The sequence below is a fragment of the Excalfactoria chinensis genome, chromosome 9 (assembly GCF_039878825.1).
Source record: "Excalfactoria chinensis isolate bCotChi1 chromosome 9, bCotChi1.hap2, whole genome shotgun sequence".
Taxonomy (NCBI): domain Eukaryota; kingdom Metazoa; phylum Chordata; class Aves; order Galliformes; family Phasianidae; genus Excalfactoria; species Excalfactoria chinensis.
Genome location: NC_092833.1, coordinates 1,726,779 through 1,749,057, shown reverse-complemented (window position 1 = coordinate 1,749,057; position 22,279 = coordinate 1,726,779). Strand labels below are relative to the sequence as shown.

Here is a 22,279-nt window from a genome sequence, read left to right as displayed (position 1 = left end):
GCTGGCTGCCGGCCGGGGCTCCCCTCCCCGTGCCCAGCCCCTGCAGTGCGGCGGCTGCGCGGTGCGCGGCTCCTCCCGGAGCCATGGCGGGGCGGCTGCTGGCCGTGCTGCGGGTATCCGCGCCCCGCGCCGTCCTCCCCGCGCCGGGCCCGGCTTCCCGGCAGCGCTGCGGCACGCCGGGCCCGGAGGAGGGCGAGGCGGCGGAGCTGCTGGCCATGGGCTTCAGCCGGGCGCAGGCCCGGCGGCTCCTCCTGCTGCAGCCGGGGCTCGAGCCGCAGCGGCGGGCGGAGACGGCGGCGCAGCTGCTGCTGCTGGGGCTGAGCGCGGAGGCCGCGCTGGGGCTGCTGGAGCGGAGCCCGAGGCTGCTGCGGATGGCGACCGCGCAGCTGAAGGAGCGCGCCGAGTACCTGCGGCGTCTGGGGCTGGAAGGAGGTAGGGCCGGGGCTGGGAGGAGGCAGGGCCGGGCCGGGCAGCCCCCCCCCGCTCAGCCCGTATCCCCGCTTAGCGCGGCTGCAGAGCGCGGCGGGCCGCTGCCCCGAGGTGTTCACGCTGCCCCGGCGGAGGATGGAGGCGGCGGTGCGGCTGCTGCGGGAGCGCTGCCTGTTCACGGCCGAGCAGCTGGCCGAGCTGCTGCGGAGCTGCCCGCAGGTGCTGCTGGAGGAGCCGGACCGCGTGCAGCACCACTTCCAGGTGCGGGGCGTTGCAGCGGGGTTGCGGGTACGGCCCGGCCGGCGCTGAGCTCCGCTTTGCTTCCGCGTGCAGTACGCGTACTTCAGGATGGGCGTCCGGCAGAAGGAGATGGTGAAGGCCCGGCTGTTCTGCACGCCTTTCGCCGAGCTGAGGAGCCGCCACATCTTCCTGGAGCGCCGGGGGCTGTACCGCACCCCGCACAAGGGCCAGAGCCAGAGCGACAACCCCGCGCTGCGGGACGTCCTGCGGCCGGCAGAGGGAGACTTCGTGGCCGGCACAGCCCGAGCCTCGCAACAGGAGTACGAGGTGTTCAAGCGGCTGCTGGCCCGGGAGGAGGAAGAGGAGGAGATGGAGGAGGATGAAGATGAGGAAGAGGATGAGGATGAGGATGGCAGCGCCGCAATGCACGCACAGCGAGATGGCAGGGACCTGCACTGCACCGAGCCCTCCCGAGCTGCCCCGTGTCCCCCCCCAGCCCAGTGAGCAGCTGCTCCACAGAATATAGCGTTTCTATCAAGTGTTTTTATTTATTTATTAAAAACAAAACCAAACAAAAAACAACCCCCTCCTCCCCCCCAAAAAAAAAACAAACCAACACCCACGGAACCCCAATAACTAATTTCTTTTAAAGACTAGGTTAAAACCTTTTGGCTGTGTTACATGCTGTGCTGGAGGCTGCTGTCTTAGCACTGCAGGGAGGGCAGCAGAGGGGGCAGGCCCTGCTGTGGGGCACAGCCCAGCCTGCTCCGGCTCCCAGGGCTGGGAGGATCCCATTGCAGCCTTAGAGATAAACAAGGGGCTCCACCTGCAAACCTCATTCTCCCCATGGCAGAAGAGGCATCCCCAGCGCTGCAGGGCTCCCTGCTTCTTACCCAGCACTGCAGGGCTGTCCCCCCTCCTGCCTGCAGCACCGAGGCTGCCAGGGAAACAACACTACGCCGTAACTACGATATATCTCTGGTACGTATTAATTTATAATATACACCGTGTATGGCAATACACAAATCTATGTTTAACTAGCATCGTCGTACAAACTCACAACAACTAGGAATGGTTCTAAGCTACTTTTTTTCCCTCTTCCTTGCTGGCTCTGCTACAGGCACCGGGGTACCCACAAACAGCACGGTGATGGCAGCAGCCCCACTGGGTGACTGAGGGTGCTGAGCTGCAGGCAGTGCAGGGGGGGCACACAGCATCACCCCCCTGCTGCCAGCCTTCCTGGTAAAGTCGAGGTGCTCTATCACTTTCTGAGCTGGGAAGGTGGTTAAAACCACACATGGTTTACAAAGCGAAGTAAAGGACAACCAAATGGGGGCAGTGGAAGCTGCCTGAAGCGCCACCCCTCTCCAATACAGGGCTGCGCCTCCAATTCTAATGTAGGGAGTGGATGTAAAGAAGACCTCCTCCCCACCAGGCCGTGCGGGCTGGGGTTCAGGGATAGCTAAGGCTTTGGGGTCCACGTTCAATTGTTTTATTTGGGGGTTATAGGTAACTTCTTAGCACCTTGGATTATGAAAACAGGTTGGTGCAGCTGCTGGTGGGCTCAGCCTGTTGGGTCCAGAGCAGAGCCAGAAGCCCAGAGGGGCTGAGGGACCCCCCGGGGCAGGTAAGGCAAGGCAGGGCAAAGGCACTGCTGGTGTGGCAGAGAGAAGGCAGCGCTGCTTGGATGCCAGTCTGGCTGCGTGTCCCTAATGGGCTGGAGGAGAGGGAATGGCTGAGGCCAGGCAGGAAGGCGGCCCTGCTGCGTTCAACCCAGTGAGCAGATCTGATCTTCCTGGTGTTTCAGAAGCCCTTAGACGTGGAAGGATGAAGCTCCTCCTGCTTTGAACCCTGCAGAGGGGCAGGAGGAGAATGAGCTGGTGTGCAAACCCCCCCCAATAAGCTCATCAGTTTGTGCCTGGGACCTGCCCCCCTTCAGGGCTTCTGCCTGTGCCTGGAGCAGACACTTACACTATGGCTTCTTCAGTGTGTGACTGTCGCTTCGTTTTCTGGAAGGGAAGGAAACGACCCATCAGCCCTGCAGCACCTCATGCACTGCTCCCACAAGGCGCTAACACTGCAGCCTCGAGGAGCTGCAGTGAGTGTGCACGTGTCTCGTGTGCTGCCCTGCACCCCTCCCTGCCCACAGCACCCCAGGACCCACAATGAGGCCCCCGAGCAGAGGGGGGGGCAACATTTCTGCTGGCTGTACCTGCTGGTTTTCTTGGAACCGGTGCTCTCACAGCTCTCCTTGTAGCATACATCCTGCTGTACCTTGTATACTCTCTTGTACCTGCACACACAGAGAGAGGGGAGCTGCATGGAGTAACAAGGACAGAGCTGTGATTGTAACCACTGGAAGGCCTCCCCTTATTGATATGAACGTGGCTGACTCTTGCATGCCCGGGCAAAGAGCTGGGCTGCTGCACCTGTGCCACAAGCAGGCTGGGGGCACGGCAGAGGCCCCCCATGTCCCAACATGGATGCCGGCCCTCTAACAGGGACAGAGGTGGCCTTGAGCTGGGCTGGCAGGCAGGGGTTGCACCGTGTCACACCCTGCCCTGATCTGCAGGCTTTGCCAGCGGTGCCAGGCAGCCATAAAGGCCACGGCACGGGACAGCCCTGTGCTCGCTCTCCCTTCCCTGGAGCCGTGCCGCACTGACAGCCTTGGCTCTCGGCACCAGGGGAAGGGGGAGCACAACCCGCGGGCAGTACTCACAGGTAGTGGCAGGTGCCTCCTTCCCACACAGGGAATGACTTGGTTTCCGAGTACAGCCGCGTGCACGAGTGTGGCACCTTCTTGCAGGCTGCTTGGGGAACAGGAGAGGGGAGCTATCAGCAAGCCCACCTCTGGCCCTGCCTGCCTGTGCCCTGAGGCCATCAAGGCCCCCCAGGATCCCCCACTGCAGTCCTGGAGCTCCAAGCTCTGTCACTCGGAGCGGACCCTCTAGAAGAGAGTTCCAGCCTACTGGTGCCATGGGACACAGCAGGATCCTGGCTGCTGGAGGCTCAGCCAGAGCCTGGGAGCTGGGTGTGGATGGGGCTGCTCAGTGACCTGTGCCCTATGGGACCCCATTGCTGGGACAGCTGCCGGCCTTGTCACACACCCTGCAGCAGCACAGCACTCACCTAGCTCACAGTGCCTGCCCTTGAAGCCCGGGCTGCAGTCGCAATGGTAGGATTCACTCTCGCTTACACAGGTGCCTCCATTCTTGCAGGGGTTTGTGGAGCAGTTCTGCCTGATGCCTGGAAAAAATATGCACTGCCGTCAAGCAAAGCCGTGCACATCCACAGGGCCAGCTCCCTGCCAGCCATGTCCACCCCAGACTCACTTTTGCTCCATGCCTCTCGCAGCTGCAGTGCCAAACTGCTCCGGCTGGGCTCCTCGGTGTTCTCCAGCCTCATGGGAGCCTCTGGCTCTGGGCAACGAGAGGGTCAATGTGACTTCCAGCCTGAGCCAGACCCAAAAGCAGCCCTTCTGCAGCAGCAGCAGCAGGCAGGGGGACCCAGCCTAGCATCATGGGGCTGGCTACGCTTGGGGCAGCACTTTAGTCCTTCCCTTTTGGAACCTGGGGTACAGCAAACCAGGGGTTCGCTTGCCTCAAGCATGAGGCAGCACCTGCTGCTGGCAGCGTAGGTCAGTCTATGCTGTATCCCACGTTTTCCATCACCCAAAAGCCATCTCTGGGCTTCCCAACTTGCTAGAGGCCACCCCTCTCCTTAAGTGGGGCAGATGTTTGCATGTCCAGGGAGAGGTGGACAAGTGGCTCTGCCCTGCCCTATGGCTCCCCCAGCCTGCCTCATTGTAACCCTATCCTAGAGGAGACAGCACATGGTGACAGAAGGGGGACAGAAAGGCAGCAAAGCACTTACGTGTCTTCACGGTGATGGATTTGCTCGGCAAAGTGCCGAACCTGGCACTGATCCTCCTTCTGCCATCCACCAGCTCAGTGAACCTGGGGGAGCACAGCCGTAAGGGTGTAAGCCAAGGCAGGATCCTCAAAGGCTGGAGGCAGCCTGAGTGAAGCACTTGCAGGTGGTTCATAGCACAGTGCAAGTGCTGCGGGCAGCTCACGGAGTGAGGCTGGGGCGGGCAAGGGACACAGCCCAGCTGGAGCTAGGCTTGGCTTGGGCTGTGCTCAGTCTGCCAGTGCCTACCTGGGGGCTGCTGAGGGCTCTTCAGCTGTGTCGTGGTCTGCGAGCAAGCGGAGCTCGGGCAGGAAGGCTGGGGGCAGCCTGTTACGCAGGACACGGGGATGGCCAGCCTGGCTCCAGCGCCTCTCCGGAGCCCCATCCTTCTGCACTGCAGACCACAAAGAGTCAGGCTTAGAGAGAGGCAGGCAGCAAGATGGGTCCCCAGGGTGCCATTTAGAGCTGTCTAAGGGAACACGATGCCACCTGGGCCACGTGCTGCTCCCTTCCCCAACAATGGATCACTGAGATGCGATTCTGCACCTACCCCCCCCCCCCCCCGGCTCCCTGCAATGGGGGACCCATCCCATCCCCAGGCACCTGCTTTGGGGGCAGAGACGGGCACTCACGGGTGGTGACGTAGAGGTGGATGGGCTCGCTGTGCACTTGCCCTTGCTCAGTGTTCTGCACAGCTGTCACAGACAGGCGGTAGCGCTGCATGGGCAGCAGGTCCCGCACGGTGTAGGACGCCAGCTTCCCGTTGGGCACATAGCGGCTCTTGACGCTCTGCGCGGTGGTGACGTTGATGATGTACCCCTCCACGGCACCGGTGGGCGGCTGCTCCCACGTCATGGACACAGAGGTGGGGGTGACGCGGGAGGCTGTGAGGTTGCGGGGGGGGAGAGGCCCTGGAAAAGGAGGGAGAGAAAAGGATCAGTGTCAGAGTCTGACCTCGAGCCTCTCGAGCTCAACCCCAGCCCAGCAAAGGCCCAGGCAGCCTGCACCACGCAGCCACACTCACTCGTCCACACGTGGAAGGGGGCCGTGGCCAGACTCTCTGAGGGGTGATCTTCTGTCCCCATGCCACTCAGCGTCGTGACATGGACGATGTACCGCTCTCCTGGCTGCAGGTCCCTGTGGAGGTGGGCAGGGGACGTGAGTGGGGCGGCTCGTGAGCACGGCCGGTCCCACCGCCCACCCACTACACTCACAGGAAGGTGTACTTGGCCACGCTGCTGTTCAGCTCCACCGTGCGGTCTTCCAGGTCCCCAGGCTGGCGGATGGAGACACGCACCCTACTGACGGTGGAGTGTTTGAGCCGGTGGAGAGCCCATTGCACCGTGATGGTGCTGGCCGTCACGTTCGTGATCTCAAAGCCTTCCACCGGACGCGGTCCTGGCCGGAGCGAGCAGAGAAGCGCGGAGGGCCACGGTCAGCAGCATCCTTCCCGCATCCCATATCTCCCATGCCCCAGCCTGCCATCTGGACCAGCCTTCCTAGAGCCACCACGGGCACATCCACAGCACCAGGATGGCTCAGTGTCACCGCCCTGAGTCCCCAGCGTTGGGCAGCTGGGGGCACCCAGCCTGGTCCCCTTGTTGGTTGCTCTTCAACAAGCATGGAGCCCATGGGTCCAGCTCATAGACATCCCCAGGCCTGGTGCTGCCTGCCCGGCCTCTAGCCTCCACCCAGCCACACACACACCAGCATGGATAAGGCCCAGACCCAAAGCTAACCCAGTGGCAGAGGCTGCCCAGCTGCCCCACACACTCAGACCCCTGCTGCCTGCTCCCAGCCCAAGGCCACCTCTGGGCTGGTGCCACACTGGGCAGCACTGGGCTCAGCCTAACTCAGCACCAAAGGGATCCAGCCCCTGGGCCTCCCCTCTCTGTACAAGGAAGTTTTTCCAGCTCCAATCTCTTTCATCCTCAGTTTGCTTTCAATTTATACTCCAGCCATCCACAGGCCAGGGATTACGTGTGATGGAGGATGCAGCAGCATCTGCTTGTCCCACAGCAATGATCCACGCCCAAGGAAGCTGTCATCACACCCCACTGCCCCCACCCACAGAGCAGAGGTCTCCTATGCCTGCTGAGGCAAGCTGGGTCCCAGAAAGCAACACAGTGGTCATTTTCTGCTGGGCACTCCAGCCTCACCGCCCAGCCTGCACTGAGGCTTTGCCAGGCTGACTACAGCCAGGCCCAGACCCCAACAGCAAGTGCAGCACGATGCTGCAGGCACAGACAAGCCATACCAGCCCTAGGGGGCCTGCTTACTCTTTTCAGACCCTGCTCTCAGTAGCCACAGAAGAGAGTCAAAAAAGAAAACCATCTATTCCAAGCACTTTAACCCAGGACTTCAAGGCCTGCACACCGCCTCTTTCAGCCACACCATGGCCAGCAGGTTCAGGCTGGAGCAGATCTCCAGGACACGAGAAGCCAGAGGCGACCCTGGGGAGGGCACCGGGCTGGGAGCAATGCCCCAGGCACTGCAGGGCCTGTACTCACAACCTGATTCCCTTGAGGACGCTACTCACTAGTGCGCGTGGTGAGCATGACAGGCCTGCTGATATCATTCTTGTTGTTCACGTTGCGTTTGACTGAAAAGACAGAAATATTGTAGGCTCTGCCGGAGGCTAGTGCCCGCAATTGGTGGGCAGAACGACTTCGGTCCACAAAATCTGTCCTGCGGTAAGAGCCGTCGAAGGATACGTACGTCACGGCGTAGCCGTCTATGAGTTGCCTGGCGGCTGCGTCCTCAGGAGGGTGCCAAGAAATCAACACACCAGTGTCCTCCACCCTTTCCACCTTTAATGAGGTTGGTGGCAGCAATTCTTCAGGGTGTGGGCAAAAGCAAAGGGGAGAGGTAATGCCATGAATCTTTAGAGAACACACCCCAGCAACGAAACGCAGATGGAGGACAGGGTCCTCTCTCTCTCTCTTTCTCTCTCTCTTGCATTGCAGCTTGCAGAAGCCCTATGGCTGCCACTGGCTGGTCATGCCAGGTGCCAAGTGTCTGCTGGAGGAGCTGGGGCCACCCAGCCACCCCTATGGGCCTGAGCAGAGCCAGGGTGAGCAGGCAGCCTGCATGGCAAAGCTAGCAATACAGCACCTGCCTCCAGCTACTGGACCAAGTGGGAACAGAGTTAACAACCTTCCTCCAGATTAACACCCCACAGGGATTGCTTAAACCAGATTAGGGGCCTCGAGGATGCTCCAGCTCTGAAGTTGGAGGCTTTAAGCCATTTTCTTTACCTCCTCTCCCAAAGGCATCCAAAGCAAACGCAACCCCTGCTGCACTGCCGGAGGAACTTGTCCCCAGCATCCCCATGTGCCTCACTCTCGTGCTGTCACTATCTCCTCCAGCAGCCACCCAGCACCTGGTACGATCAAGCTCTGTTGGCATCTGCCCTCAGCATCCACAGAGCCGGGGCTCCCCTGGCAGAGGTAAGATCCAAGCCCTGCCAGGGGGAGGTGAGCTGCAGGTCCCCGATGGCCGAGCCCCTTGATGGTGGCTGACAGGGCAGGCACACTGCTGTTTAGCCCCTCACCACGTCCTGGTGCTGCTGCTCAGGGCCTTTACCTTTTTCGCAGCTCTTGCCTGTGTAGCTCACTTTGCAGGTGCAGCTGTGGGTGCCATTGCTGGGCAGGCAGTAGCCTCGGCTCCCACATGGGCTAGAGAAGCAGGGGTCGCTGGCTGCAGAATAGGAGAGAGACATTAATGGCATTTGATGCCTCAGCAGCAGCAGCTGTGCAGGGCTGCAGCACTGCCCTCCTGCATGCCTCACCTGTCTCACAGTGGTAACCAAAGAAACCCTCTGGGCACACACACAGGTAGGAACCTCCATCACCTTCACACTCCCCTCCATTCTGACAAGGGTCTGACTCACAGGCATCCATTTCTGCAGGAGAGAGCAGGCTGATGTGAGCTGATGTGCTGGCAGCTGGCCCCATGCATGACCACAGCAGCAACACAAAAGTGTAGCCTTGGGCTGCCAGCCAGAGCCCACCTTCAGAATCCCCAGCTCAATGCCACGGTGGCCTCAGTGCCCTGGCACAGCACCGCCTTGCCAAGCAGACAGGCACCCTGCTCTGCCCGAGCCCTCTGCTGGGGCTGTTCCCTCCCCAAGGGAGAAGTGTCAGCTCTGCCGCTGGCAGACACAAGATGCAATGAGCAGCACAGACAGCTGAGTTCTCTCCAGGGCAAGGTTAAGTCTGTATCCCCAGCGGCATCTGAGACTGAGTGCCAACCCTGTGACAGACACCCAACACCTGCCTAGGCACAGGTGCTGGCCACGTCCCTGAGCCCAAGTGACAGTCCCTGCTCAGCAGGGTCCCTACCTTCTTCACACTGGGTTCCCACGAAGCCCTCGGGACAGGAGCAGGCAAAGGAGCCCAGGAGGTCCCTGCAGGTGCCACCGTTCTTACAGGGCTCTGATTGGCACTCGTCAACTTCTGCAGGGAGGAGACGTGCTCAGAGCAGAGCCAGGGCTGGCAGGCAGGACAAAAAGTCTGGGGAGACGCAGTTTCTCCTCCCAATGTCATTCACTGCCCTAAACTCCCCTGGGCAATGACAGCCTCACCTGGGGCTGGACAGTGTGGTAATATGGATGGAGAAAATTCATGTTGTGGAGCTGTGCCGTGACACCACGAGTCACAGATAGGGTGTGCATGGTACATCCCTTCCTCCAATCCCCTCCTGAAGGCACCACATGTGAGCCAGCTGACCCCATCACCCACCTGTGCAGTGTCCCACCAGCCACCTCTCCCACCAGCACCCACCAAACAGCAAGCAACAGAGCCCCTCTGCCATGATGAATGTATGCACATAGGAGAGCAAGTGCAAGGAACTGCTGTGGGAAGGACAGCCTGCTCTACCCCCACAAAAGGTTAAATCTCAAGCTGCTTTTCCATCATACTCCCTCTTGGCCAGGAACTCTGGAGCTGTGGGTCACTCCGTGCCCAGATCCTGCAATCTGGGCCTTCATTACACATGCTCAGAACATGAAGATCACTTTGGGACTGTCCTCCAGCAAACACTGCTGTGACAAGCAGGGGGGTGTTGGAGGTACATGAAAGCTATTCAGGGGATTCAGGCCCAACCCCCTGGGAATCACAGCCCCATCAATGCCAGATTGGCATGGATGGACAAGCAGCACATGCACCCTCCCCATGTGGGCTGGGGGCTCCTCTGAGCCACAAGTGGGCAGGAGATGGAAACTGGGGCACACAGGCAGCCCCCCACTCCCAGCTGCATGACTGCAGCTGTACTGACAGCCACCCGTAGGGACTCCCTCCTCTGCTCCCCATGTGAGCTCTGTGCATTCTCTTACCCAACTCACAGTGGAGGCCCGTGTATCCCGGCTCACACACGCACAGGAACTCGGCGATGCGGTCTTTGCATTGGCCGCCATTCAGGCAGGGCTGAGATCGGCACTCGTCAATCTCTGCAAGAGTTTGGGCAGGGGGCAGATAAGGTGAAAGAGGTGAGCACCAGGGTCCTGTGGACACAGGCAGAAGCAACACAGCCCCAAGCCAGGGCCATGGCTCAGCCATTTCCTGACACTGCCTACCGTCACATTCAGGAGGGTCGCTCCAGACGCCCTGCGAGCGGCAGACGCGGGGGCTGTTGTGCTGGCTGAGGACGTAGCCCAGCTCACAGTGGTATTTGGCCAGCGAGCCCACCGTGGTGGAGTTGAAGGAGGCCTGGGCATGCTTCACAGCGCTGGGCATGCCGCAGTCAATCTCTGCAGAGAGACAGGGAGTGAGTGTGGCTCAGGCACCCGGGACAGGGCTATGGCAGCACAGGATCCTTACCTGTCCCGCAGCGCTTCCCTGTGTAGCCCATGGGGCACGTGCACACAAAGTCCCCGCCGAGGTCCTCACAGGTCGCACCATTCTCACAGGGGCTCAGGAAGCAGGGAGATGGCACTAGGAAGGGCAGAAGGCACCGGTGTGGAACCAGCAGGGTGCAGAGCAGCTGCCACTTCACCCCCAGCTGCGTCCCTAAAGTGGTTTGGAAGGCAGGGAAGGAGGTGACATCCAGCAGTGCTCGCACGTACCGATCTCGCAGTGCCGTCCAGTGTAGCCCGGGGCGCAGTCACACTTGTACTTGCCAATGTAGTGGAAGCAGGTGCCCCCATTCTGGCAGGGCCCTGAGGCACAGGGGTCCGGTTTACCTGTGGGCAGCAGCAGCTGAGTCTGAAGCAGGATGCACGCAGCCCACCTCCCCTCTCCATGTCAGGGCCGTACCTATCTCGCAGTGGCGGCCGGTGAAGCGGTAGGGGCAGGCGCAGTGGTACTCGCCATCAGCCTCCTTGCATGTGCCCCCGTTGCGGCACGGCGCCGTGCTGCAGAGCCGCGGCCGGGCTGCAGGAGGGGAACAGGAGATGCCCACCGGCTCTCCAGCAAGGCCCATGCCCCACAGGCCAGGTCCTGCTCTCTCTGGCACGTACCTCTCTCACAGTGCTTGCCCAGGAAGCCTGAGGGACACTCGCAGGTGTAGGAGTCGTCCTGAGTCTCGCAGGAGCCCCCGTTCAAGCAGGGCTCAGAGTCACAGGGGGACGGCACCGCTGCAAAGCCAAATTAAAACCTCAGAGCTACAGATCCTGAACACACCCGTTCCGTGTCCCTCCCTGCACCGTCCCCATATTCCAGCCAAGGGCACTCACTGTGGTTGCTGCCATAGTCGGTGTGGCACACACACAGGTAGCTCCCACCATACTCCATGCAGTAGCCACCATCTGGACACTGCGTGTTCACATTGCACGGCGTGGTGGTCACTTCTACAAACACACAGCAAGAACCTCCATCAGCTGCAGCGCAGCACCTTCCAGCCAGAAGCAGACCCCAGAGCTTTACAGGGCTTAATGAGATTGAAGGGACCATGCACCTCCCCACGCACCTCTCTGATGGCCATAAGGATGGTAAGGGTAATTTGGGATGCAGGAGGGAGCTACAGCATGCTCAGCTAGAGCTTCCATCTCCAGGCCATGCCCAGAGCTTAGGAAAGGCGTGCCACAAAGCACAGCAAGAGTGACATCTCCTCACTACAAGAAGCATATCTCCAGGCCTTAGCTAGGCTGCTGTGCTAGGTTTGGACACAGGGTGGATCCTTCACATTGGAGCCAGGCTGCTTTAGGTGTCCAGAAGAGGGAGCAAACACAAAAAAATTCGAGCGGCGTGTAAGAAGCCATCACCTACCAAACTCACAGAGCAGGCCAAAATAACCTGGCAGGCACTGGCAGATGGTGACATTCCCCTCCAGGCAGCTGCCCCCATTGCGACACTCACAGCCCTCAGTTAGCTCTGCAAGAGATGGAGGGAGTTCCCTTTGTATTGTGGTGCCAGAACAGCCTCACTACTGGGGCAGCTCAGGACCCACAGCCAAAAGCCCCAGGGCACAGCTGCTTGGGAGACAGGGAGCACAGCTCAGTCCTGAAGCCCTGAACAAACTGCATGGGCAGCTTTTCCCTTGCCTCCCCAGCAAGGTGGCACCCCAACAGAGACTCTGGGTACTCACTGTCATGGCAGTTCTGCCCAGCATAGCCCTCTGGGCAGTCACAGGCATAGCCTTGCTCCAGCTCCAGGCAGCTGCCCCCGTTCTGGCAGGGGTTGGAGAGGCAGGCACTGGGCACACGGGGGCCACCTGCAGGGAAGGAGATGCTGCTGAGGATGTCCTGGACACCAGAGGTGCCCTTTCTGTGCAGCCCAGTGCCACCGTGACATCCCCGCACCACCGCTCACCGTATTGGCAGTTGTTGCCATAATAGCCCGGGGAGCACGTGCAGATGTAGCGTCCCGGGCGGATGTAGTTACATGTCTGCCGGTTCCTGCAGCTCCGGTCCTCGCAGGAGGAAGGGTCTGGAGGGGAGGACGCGATGAGCCCAAGAGGGGGGCAGTGGGAACTGCCGCTGGCTGCCCCGGGCATGCAGGCACCAGGCACCTGTCTCACAGCGCTGTCCCACGAAGGGCTCCAGGCACACACACGTGTAGTTATCAACCAGGTCAACACAGTGCCCTCCGTTCAGGCAGGGGCTGGACTCACACTCGTTCACCTCTGTAACACAGGGTAGGGAGGGGCTGGTTGGACACACGCGGCACCATAGACTTACAGCTTCGGGGACCAAGGAAAAAAGCTGGGTGAGGACAAAGGGGAAGGAATGCAGCTTGACAAAGTGGGATACAGCTCCATCCCTGCCAGGCGGGCTCCTGCTGTTGATCAGTGCCCACCTGTCTCGCAATCTCCTCCTGCATACCCCGGCTGGCACGTGCACACCGCTGTCCCATTTGCCACCTGGCACGTCCCGCCGTTCTGGCACACCTTGGTCTCACACGGTGACTCTTCTGCAAAGGACAGCAAAGAGAAGGGGGTGGATCAATCCACACGCAGGACCAGCACACCGTGTCCTCTGCCGCTGCCAAGGCAGTACTGGGCAAGGACAGCTCAGACGGCTTCCATCCAGCTTTGCTTTCTGGGTACGGGATCCCTCCCCCAAAGGAAACTCCCCGCTCTCCCTCCCTGCCGGCACGAAGGCTCACACAGAGCCCAACGCCAGCGCGGGGCGAGCCGGCACCGCCAGCAGAGCCTGCCCCGTTGCTCTGCTCCGTGGAAACCTGGCTCCAGTGCGAGCCCCTTGGCCATCAGCCCTCACTGCTGTCCCCACGCCCAGAGGAGAGGTGTTGTGAGCAGATGCCTTTTTCCCCCCGGCGGATGTTGCTGCCTGCATTAGCAGTGACTCATCCGGAGGCGAGCCGGGGCTCGGGAGCCTAGGAGCGCTCCCAGGTGCTCCCAAGGGCTCAGGACCCGAGTGCCACTTGTAAAAGCCCCCCATGGAGCAGGGCCCCACCAAGACCCCTGCTCAGGCACCAAGCACCGGCGCTTTCCAGCGCAGAGAAAGCAGCGGGCACGTTGCTCACAGCCATGCTGGGACAAGCACTCCTGGGAGCAGGCTGCCAGCGGAGGAAGCGCTCGCTGCCAGAGCAAAGTTTCCTTTGCTTTCAGCAAGTTGTGATCCAAGACCGCGGTGCTCGGCGCCCAGCACGGCTCCCGCTGGAAGCCGCTTGTCCCCGGGGCACAGCGGGAGTTGCTGCACAAAGCCTGACTCCCCGGAGCTGCTGTGCCTCCAGCGGGTGACCGCAAGGCAAGCAGACCCTTCCCCAGCACTGCTCACAGTCTAACAGTGGCTTCCCACTAAACACAGCTGGGGAGGCTGCAGGAAACCAGCTGGCTGTCATTGGCTCCTCTACGCTCTCAGAAAACCACTCAGATTTTCCCAGCCTGCCCACATGAACTCTGCGCATCCCTTAGGCACGGTGCAAGGGCACGTGGGGTGTCTGAGAACCCCAGAATCCCGCTGTGTCCCCATCCCTGCCTGGGGATATCGGTGGTTCTCTGAGCACTGTGGACACGGCTCAGAACCAGGAGGGCTGCCCAAAACTGGGGCAGTAGGATGCTTCACAGCCACTTTGACACCTGCGTGCTGGCTCTACTGAGCCTGGTGGCACAGCTCCCAGTGCTCCTCCATCCTCAGGTACCCCATTCCAAAGGCGACATACCCAGACACATGCATCCCCTTCCCACACAGGGCAGCTAAACTCAATGCTCAGAACAGAGCTGGGAAGCCCAGTAGGCACGATGGGTTCCAATCACTCTCCGAGCAGCAGAGCCCACTCCGATGGCTGCATCTCAGCGCGACACTCACCGATCTCACAGCTGGCACCTCTGAAGCCTGGCGGGCACTGGCAGCTGTAGCTGTTGACGCTGTTGATGCAGGTGGCTCCATTCTGGCACGGGTGAGACAGACACTCATCCACGTCTGAAAGAGCACGGGGAGAACAGGGGCTCAGGGCAGGCAAGGAGGCAGCAGTGAAGCTGGAGGCACAGGAAGGCTGCTCACCAACATGGCACCTTTTCCCTGTGAAGCCCGCGAGGCAGGAGCAGGTGTAGGAGGGGTTCCCAGTGATGCAGTCCTCAATGCACTTCCCCCCGTTCAGGCAGGGCCGCAGTGTCAGGCACACGGAGGCTGCGGAGACACGCACGCCCTCCGCTCACAGCCCGCTCCGGCTGGGCTGACACGCTGCATTCCAGCCACGCAACTGCCAGGGTCCGTCCCAGCATCCATCCAGCCCTGCCGTCCGTGCATTGGGCTGGATATGGTCACCCGGCTATCCAGGGAGCTTGGGGAGCCCGCACTTGGGGGCTGTGTGCCCCACAGATGGGCTCGCTGCTCTCAGGCAGGGTGAAGGTTTTATTCTTGCTGCAGGAGTGGGGAGGCAGGGCCAGAGCCCTACCGGGCAGGGACAACCAGTGAGTGTTATCCAGACAGCCCTTGCCTATGGCCCAGGGCAGAGGGGAAGAGGGATGGATGGGAGAACCTGTCCAAAGCAAACCCACAGGTCATATGAAACACGCGTAGATTAGCGGGTAAGAAAACAAAGCCAGGGTGGGGCAGGGACAAGGAACAGGAGGCCAATGGCTCTGTGGAAGATGCGCCGGGATGGCTGGGCACAGCCCCCGTGCTGCCTTGAGGCCCTACAGGACAGATGAGCTGCCCGAAGGGTGACAGCCCAGCCCCACAGCGGTGCCAGGGCCCCTCACATTTCCCCTCGCCTCCTCCCCAGTACCCCACAGCCTGTATTGGTCTCAGGAGCTTTCCTCCCCATTGGCGTTTTCCATCCCAGCACAAGCGGGTAGATCCCAACCAGCCTGGGGATCCCCAGGCACAGAGCCCAGGAGCCAACACTTCCCACAGCCACGCAGGGGGCCGGTGGCTCCAACGATGGTGTGCCCATTGCTGCACCCCTCCCTCCTCCTCCCCCCAAGCCCCTCGAGCTGTCTGCTCCACCCGTGGGTCGCTGCTCTCTCCCCTCGGGGGGTTGGGAAGTGAGGGTGGGGATCGAGGCAGGGAAAGAAAGGGCTGGAGAACAGTTTGGGGTCGGGTTGGGAGTTAAATAAACCTAACTGCTGTCCTCTTACTTGTATTGCTGCAGCCCCCCACTTGCACCTGGGCATCATCGATTCTGAACACCCAGCGCCCGGGGATACCCACATTTGTCGTCATCTCCACGTCAGCGATGTCGTCAGTGCGGGATCCGGGAATGTTGAAGTAGCGCTTTCCATCACCGGCGTTAAAACCTGCCTGGGAGGACAAAGGCAGAAAGTAAAGAGCCATCAATACCACAAATAGCACCTGAGGGGCCGCGGCATCAGGGGGTGCTCTGCTGGACCGCACGCCGTTGCCACCAGCTGGGTTCTTTCTGCATCCCTGCAGCGATGGATCGTTCCCTGGGATGGTTGCTTTTCCCCGCACTGAGGAGCATGTGCTCACAGCACCCACAGCCCAGAGGCATGAGGTGACAGGGACATTTCCACCCCTGAGATTCCACTCCTCCTTATAGGAGCTCCCTGAGGGCTGCTCACTGGCCGAGGTGCGCAGCCACCGCTCTGTTTACATCCATAAAACCCACCCTGCTCCTGAATTTGGGGATTCAAAACGTGCCTCTTTCCTCTACACCTGCGATTTCCTGCAGGCGGGGAGCCAAGGACAGATCAACTGGTGGTAAATTCACACATCCGAATGGGGACTGGGTTGCGTTTTTTTTTCCCCCCTCTTAAACACAACAACGCACACAAGGATGAAATCAAAATACAAGCAAAAGCTGTGCTGGCCGCGGCAGCTGACGGGCTGCTCTTAAAATCTGAGGTTAGGAAGGAAAAGGAACTAAGAGGCAGCAGCCAAGATAAAGAACTGTGGTTTCATTATAACAAAGTCCCCTATATGGTCTCAGCTTTGGGAATGAGAGCACACACGGATATTTAAGAACTTTAAAAAAGCAGGGGGAGGGAGGGAGCCACCACCAAAAATCCACAGGCCACACCGCACTGCCAGGGTGGCTCTAGGGAATGCAAAGAGCACTGAGTGCAGTGGGCTCGGATGCTGCCTGGGGCAGCTGCTTACCTGCGCTGCGATGCCGCCAAGCCCAGCAAAGTCCCCCCCACTGCTGGCGTGCATACCCGTGGTCCAGGTGATGGACTCATAGTTGAAGATGGTGAAGGAGAGCTTGCCGTCCGTGATGAGGACGATCTGGAAAGTGTTTACCTGCGGGATGGAGGAGAGAAGGAGGTGAGGGAACACAGTCACAGAGTGAGCGGGTCAAAAAAGGACAGCGTGCAGCAGGGGCTGCTTCCTTCAGCACTGACTCCTCTCCCAGGAAAGGTGGCCACGAGCCCCACAGCCAGCGGGAGCAGCAGCACCGGAGCTCAGCCCACTGTACAGAGTGGCACTTTTGTGCCAAATGGCCTCAGCCCATGCCAAGCCAAGACTAAGGAACCCCAGCACCTCGCATTGATACTCAGAGACAAACTCCTATTCCCAGCAATGCTGCAGGGGAGGACAGCGAGTGGCACAGCCCTACAGTATGGTGGAGCAGCCATCCCAGGGAGCAAGAAATGACCAGCACACAGCTGCTGGGGCTCTAATGGGAAGCACGAGGTTCTCCAGGTTCTCCAAGTGCAGTGAATACCGCACTCCTGAATGGGAAATCAAACTTATTCTTGTACAAAAGCCTGCCTTTGGATCCCTGAAGCTTAGAAGAAAGCTGCAGGCTGGCGGTCAGGCTCACGGCAAAGAGGAACAAAGCCTCAGAGCCAAGCCTTCCACCAGCCCAGGGGCTCAGAGCTCCAGGCACAAACCCAGGCTCCTCAGCACAGTCAGAGGGGAACCTGTTGAACACACCAAAGCTCCGTTTCCTTCGGTGTTACTCTTAAAAACTCCCCACCCCTAAGCACATTGCTCCCTCCCCAATCAGAGGATGCCCAGCTCTGCCCACCCCCATGGGTGCCCCCACCACTCACCGGAGAAAACGAGCTTCCCCCGAAGAAAGTGACTCGGTACCACGTAGCGATGAACACCCACTGGGCAGAGAAGTCGGGGAACTCAGGGAAGTACTGCGCGATGTCTTTGGTCGCCCGTTCCAGGATGGCCCGGTCCTGGCTCTCCCGGTAATACACGTCGCCTGCCCGCCGGTTGTCCACGTCGGCCCAGAAAGCTGCCACCACACGGCGGTCCTTGGAGATCGGGAAGGCCACCGGCGTGAACTGGGAGACCTCCTTCAGGAAGGAGATGATCCCGTTGTTGTTCACCTGCAGACAAGGGGGGGACAGCAGGCAAGGATGGTGCCGGCCCCGAGGTGTGCCCATGGGGCCGTCCCCGCTGCCCTCTCATCCCGAGCCCTGCTGAATTCTTGTTTTAAAGGCACTTTTTGCTTCGCCTGTTCCCCCCGCAGCCTCCTTCCACAAATATTTGAGCGTTTCCCCTTCCTGCCCTTTGAAGCACGGGCGGCCAGGCCGGGAAAGTGGCCTCACCCCCCGACCTCCACCAAACAAACCCAGCCCTGTTCTCCTGCCAGAGCATTGCCAGGCCCAGCAGGAATGCCTGAATGAGCAGCGGCCTGGGCTGGGGGCACACAAAGCAGGGGTCCATGCTGGCTAATGAGTGGCACCCAGCACGGCTGGCCCACTGAGTCCTACCAGACACCGGCAGGCAGCACGGGATGCCCACTCTCATGGGCCCTATGCTCTCAGTGCTGATTAACTCTGTTAATTAGTGACTGGGGAGGTGTGAGCATACAGGTGTGACAGGTCCAGGGGGGCTGCTTCGCCTCGCAGTCCCCAGCAGCCCTTTGCATTGGCTGTGGCCATTTGTAGGGTCCCAAGAGCCACAGGCAGCGGCACAGGGCAGGCCCCGCTGTGACTGAGGGAAACGCCATTCCCTTTCAGAAAACCCTCTGTAACCTCACAGTGTCCGCAGAGGAACATTCTTCCCCTTATTAAAGCAAGATGGGAGAGAGTTAGTGCCAAGAAAGGGTTTTTTTTGTTTGTTTTACTGAGGAAAGGGCAGGCCCAGAGGGACCCCCAGGGTCAAGCCCTGCACTTCGGGCCTTGTGCTCTGGCCACAGCTTGTGTGGCTCCCTGGGGACATGAGGTGACAGCCACCCCTACAGGGCCACCCCCCTCAAGGCAGACACCAAAGCCATTTGGCCCCGAGGACAGTGCATCTTTTTCATCCCAGAGCAGCCCCTGTGCCAAAGACACACGAGGTTGAAGCAGCGAGGTCCAAGCAATGCGTGCCTGCAGCTGAGACAACGGATCGGAGCATCCCAGCAGGAACGGGCACAAATGGTGCTGTGCCCCATCAATCCGCTCTGAATTGTCGGTTAACTTGGACCAAATGAGAGAAACGGGATGAGCCCACTGAGACACCAACATCCCAAAAGCACAGGGAGCATGACCACCGTGCTTACTAGACACCAGGAAATCCACACCTGCCCATTTTCCCCTGCTCCTCCAACCCAACCGAGCTGGGTTTCTCCAGCCCAACTGCCCATAGGACACCTTGCATGCCAGCTGCTCCAAACAGAGCCACCCACAGCAGGGTCCCAAGCAGGATCAGGCTGTCAGCTGTCTGCCTGCCCAGGGCACAGCCATACTGCAGGCTGGGCTCCTGAGGGGAAAGAATGGGACAGGTCGCAGCAAGCCCCTGTGCCGTGCCCATCCCTTCCTGCGTGTTGGGCAACACCCAGCCAAGCCCAGCAGCCTGCACAACCCTCCTCTGGCTGTGCCAGGTCCCCCTTGCTCTCTGTGCAGAGCACTCCCAAATCCCAGCTCCCTCAGAGGCCATCAGACCACCTCTCGCTGCTTCCATGATGCTTTGAGAGGAAGCATCAGCAGTCAAGGGTTCATCCCCAGCACACTGCTCGGTCAGCCCAAGATAAGCACAGCGACTGCTCCTTCCCAAGCCCTCGGCTTCAAGGCTTGGCACCGAAGCATGACTGTGGTCAGGCTATCTGCCTGCTACCTCCCTGAGCGACCGGCGTGATCGCGGTGCATTCAGTGTCAGCAGAAATGAAAGCTTTCTGGAGGCTGGCCAGCGTGGTGAGAGGGACGGGGACACGGACATGCTTCCACTGCTGGGTGCTGCCGATGGGAGCCCATCCCAGAGCAAGACAGTGCACTCCTCAGAGCTGATGGTCACTGCATGGGACACTGCCGCACACCAGCATTCCCGGGTGGGAACGGCGTGGAAAGCAGAAGGTTGTACAACCCTCGGAGGAAACGCAGCTTTAGAACGCTCAGCAGATGCCAGTGCGTCCTGTCAGCTCAATTAATGACTCGCACATGGAGAGCGGCAGGCACGTCCCACATCTGCCGCTCAGCTCACGGCCCGGGACCTCACCACATCTGCTCCAGCAGCGCTGCCCGGCCCCACCGGCACCGCCCGGCCCTGCGGCCGCCTCTGCTCGGTCCCCAAAGGCTGAGCTTTGCGGTTTGCCCTCGGTATCGCTCCGACGCTCCGGATTCAATAGGGGTCACGCAGCCACCCGTCTAAGAGACGCGGCGGGAGCGAAACGAGCGGAGCGTTAATGAAAAAGAAAGGAAGGCAGGAAGATAAGAGAAGAGGCTCGGAGGGAGAGAAGGCGGCCGGCAGCCTCGGACTCCGGCACGGCCCCGCCTGCCCCGCTCCCCCCTCGGCGGGCCCCCCGCGGCCCGGCACTCACGTAGAGCCCGGTGTGCCCCGCTCCGAAGAAGGGGAAGCGCACGGAGAGGGGCCGCAGCTCGGAGCCGCCGTCGTCCTGCTTCAGCGTGGCGGCGTCGCCCTGCGCCGGCCCGAACGGGTAGAAGTCCGCCAGCGGCACCACGCCGCCCGCCCGCAGCCACTCGCCCAGCAGCGCCGCCAGCGCCACCCAGCCCGCCAGGCCCCGCATGGCCGCGCCCGTCGCACTCCGGCCCGCGTCTCCCTCACGCCGGTACCGGCAGCCGCGACATGGCGGCGCCTGGGGCGGAGCGGATGGCGGAGGAACCGATGGATGGGAACGGAGCGGGTAGAACGGAGCCGTGCCCGCAGCTCGGCCGCGCCGCTCCGCTCTGCTCTGCCCGCGGAGAGACTCGCTCGCCGCGCCCCTCGGGGGGCACATTTGCATAGCTCGGGGGCAGCTGACCAATAGGAAAGCTGATCGCGTGGCGGGAGTGGCTATGCAAATGAAGGAGGCGTGGCCGTGGGGGTCCCCACGCGCGGGGTGTTCGCGCTGCCCCGGTTGGCGGCCGCTGCTCCCCTGAACGGGGCCCGAGAGAGCGCGGGGTGGGGGCGGGGGGAGGGAACAAACGCCGTTATTTGCCTTTCTTTTTCCCCTTTTTTTTTCCCTTTTTTTTTTCAGGTGCTAAAAATATTATCAGGAAATTCTTTCCAGGAATGCCATGTTTGAAGTTCCGCTGCTCGGCTCAAGGGCCTCTTTGTCTCCTCGGAAAGAGAAATAAAAAACAACAAAAACACAACAAAATCACGCTAATTAAAAAGAGAAAAGAAAACAGCCAACCCAAACCAACCCCGAAACAACGCGGTTATTATCAGCGGCACGTCGCTGATCCGGAGGGCACGCTGGGAATCGCTGCGGGGAGCGAGGCTGCCCCGCCGGGGTGCCAATGGGGGATGCCATGGGCTGCAGGTGGCCCTGGGGGCGTGAGAAGCAGTGTGGGGGGTGTTGGGACGCGGGGTGGAGGGGGGGGTTGCGTTCCGTGCCCCCACGGTGCAAACGCTGCGGTGAGGCTGAGCTGTGTGCTGAGCGCTGAGCGCCAGCCAAGGAGCGAATTATGTAAGGGCTGAAGCGCTGCACTGAGTGCGGCACCGCGTGGGTGCCACCAATGCAGAGCGAAGGGTCCCCAAAGGAAAGGACACAGGGAGTGGGGAGCCGCCCCCTCCACCGGTCATCAGCTCACAGCGCAGTGAGGGGCACCCCCGGCACGCTGCCCCCCCCGCAGTGGTGCGTGTCCGTGGCCGCTGGCCCCGAAGGCAGCGCTAAGCAGGCACTGAGCACACGGAGCTCAGTGAGAGCAACGAGGCAGGCCTGGCCCTTTAAAAATCTCCTGGAAGGCGACGTTGAAAGGAAAAGAGGGGAAGAAAAAAAAGAAAAGAAAAGAAAGAAAAAAAAAAGGCGAAATCCAAAATAAATAAACGGCCACATCCGGATTTCCCCCCTGAGACACTAATAAAGGGTTTATGAGTTTGATACGAATTACCCTCCCTGGCCACTCACAGCTGATCTTCTGGAAGGCATTAAGGCTGCGCTCCTCTCCCCATCCCACAGGACGCAGCAATGTGGGGGTACCCTGCAGCCCCCAGCCCCACTGCTGCCCCACACCCACGTGCTGGCCCTGCTCCTGCCTGCACCTGGGTCACATCTACCCTCGGGTTGTGCCGTGTCCCTGTTCCCCGTGCAGGCTCTGGCATCACAGACAGGACTGACCCCACACCCCGATGATGTGGCCCCTTTTGGCCAGAGCACCCCACGTGCCCACCAGAGCATCCCTGCACGGCACATCTCTTGGGGAGGGGGGGTTCCCATCCTGGAGCATGAATGGGTTTGGGGATGTAGTGATGGCCTCGTTGTGCTGTCGGAATTTGGGACACTAAATTGAAAGCAGGAACCAAGGCAGGAAAGCAGCTGTTGGCCACAGCCCGGAGTGATTTCCTCCGGGTCAGAAGATGGACCCAGTGTGAAGCCGGGCTCAGCGCTGGGGATGAGAGCAGGGAAAAGAGCCCTTTCCCTCAGCATCTGCCTGCACTCTTGGTGCTGCCTTTCCAAAATGCCTCTTTCCTTTGCCTGCAGTGGCTGTGGTGATGCATTCAGAGCTCCTTTGTCAG

The 22,279-nt window shown here is 60.6% G+C and overlaps 2 protein-coding genes across 5 annotated transcripts; one reads left to right on the top strand and one right to left on the bottom strand.

The window, feature by feature from the left end:
- The first annotated feature begins 72 nt into the window (after positions 1-72).
- MTERF4 (mitochondrial transcription termination factor 4) lies at positions 73-1,176 on the top strand. The gene is made up of 3 exons (XM_072344340.1): positions 73-432; positions 506-690; positions 763-1,176. The coding sequence occupies exons 1-3, from the start codon at positions 84-86 to the stop codon at positions 1,171-1,173; spliced, it is 945 nt and encodes a 314-aa protein (XP_072200441.1). The 5' UTR covers positions 73-83; the 3' UTR covers positions 1,174-1,176.
- Positions 1,177-2,382: 1,206 nt separating this feature from the next.
- SNED1 (sushi, nidogen and EGF like domains 1) lies at positions 2,383-20,561 on the bottom strand. 4 transcript variants are annotated; one of them, XM_072344335.1, is made up of 33 exons: positions 20,139-20,561; positions 17,437-17,724; positions 16,541-16,681; positions 15,559-15,721; positions 14,480-14,605; positions 14,285-14,398; positions 12,813-12,926; positions 12,526-12,639; positions 12,327-12,443; positions 12,103-12,228; positions 11,784-11,888; positions 11,252-11,365; positions 11,036-11,152; positions 10,833-10,949; positions 10,643-10,759; positions 10,398-10,511; positions 10,154-10,327; positions 9,914-10,027; positions 8,922-9,035; positions 8,369-8,482; positions 8,164-8,277; positions 7,118-7,414; positions 5,793-5,976; positions 5,603-5,715; positions 5,211-5,489; positions 4,828-4,972; positions 4,543-4,625; positions 4,002-4,088; positions 3,799-3,915; positions 3,389-3,479; positions 2,882-2,962; positions 2,641-2,678; positions 2,383-2,520 (listed from the first exon to the last, which is right to left on the bottom strand). In XM_072344335.1, exons 1-32 carry the CDS (start codon positions 20,559-20,561, stop codon positions 2,642-2,644), a joined length of 4,554 nt encoding a protein of 1,517 aa, XP_072200436.1. In that variant the 3' UTR covers positions 2,383-2,520; position 2,641. The 4 variants fall into 4 exon arrangements, 3 of the variants coding, with proteins under 3 accessions (XP_072200436.1, XP_072200437.1, XP_072200438.1); XM_072344336.1 differs by having other exon boundaries at positions 3,389-3,476; XM_072344337.1 differs by lacking the exon at positions 3,389-3,479.
- Positions 20,562-22,279: the final 1,718 nt, after the last annotated feature.

What these genes read in the sequence shown, in the direction of transcription:
- SNED1 (XM_072344335.1), bottom strand. Translation starts at nt 20,561, where the DNA reads ATGCAAATGTGCCCCCCGAGGGGCGCGGCGAGCGAGTCTCTCCGCGGG. An exon ending in TGGTTACCACTGTGAGACAG is followed by an intron (nt 8,278 to 8,368) that starts GTGAGGCATGCA and finishes CCTATTCTGCAG; the next exon opens with CCAGCGACCCCTGCTTCTCT. An exon ending in CATGCTCACCACGCGCACTA is followed by an intron (nt 5,977 to 7,117) that starts GTGAGTAGCGTC and finishes CGCTCCGGCCAG; the next exon opens with GACCGCGTCCGGTGGAAGGC.
- MTERF4 (XM_072344340.1), top strand. Translation starts at nt 84, where the DNA reads ATGGCGGGGCGGCTGCTGGCCGTGCTGCGGGTATCCGCGCCCCGCGCC. An exon ending in GCGTCTGGGGCTGGAAGGAG is followed by an intron (nt 433 to 505) that starts GTAGGGCCGGGG and finishes ATCCCCGCTTAG; the next exon opens with CGCGGCTGCAGAGCGCGGCG. An exon ending in GCGTGCAGCACCACTTCCAG is followed by an intron (nt 691 to 762) that starts GTGCGGGGCGTT and finishes TTCCGCGTGCAG; the next exon opens with TACGCGTACTTCAGGATGGG.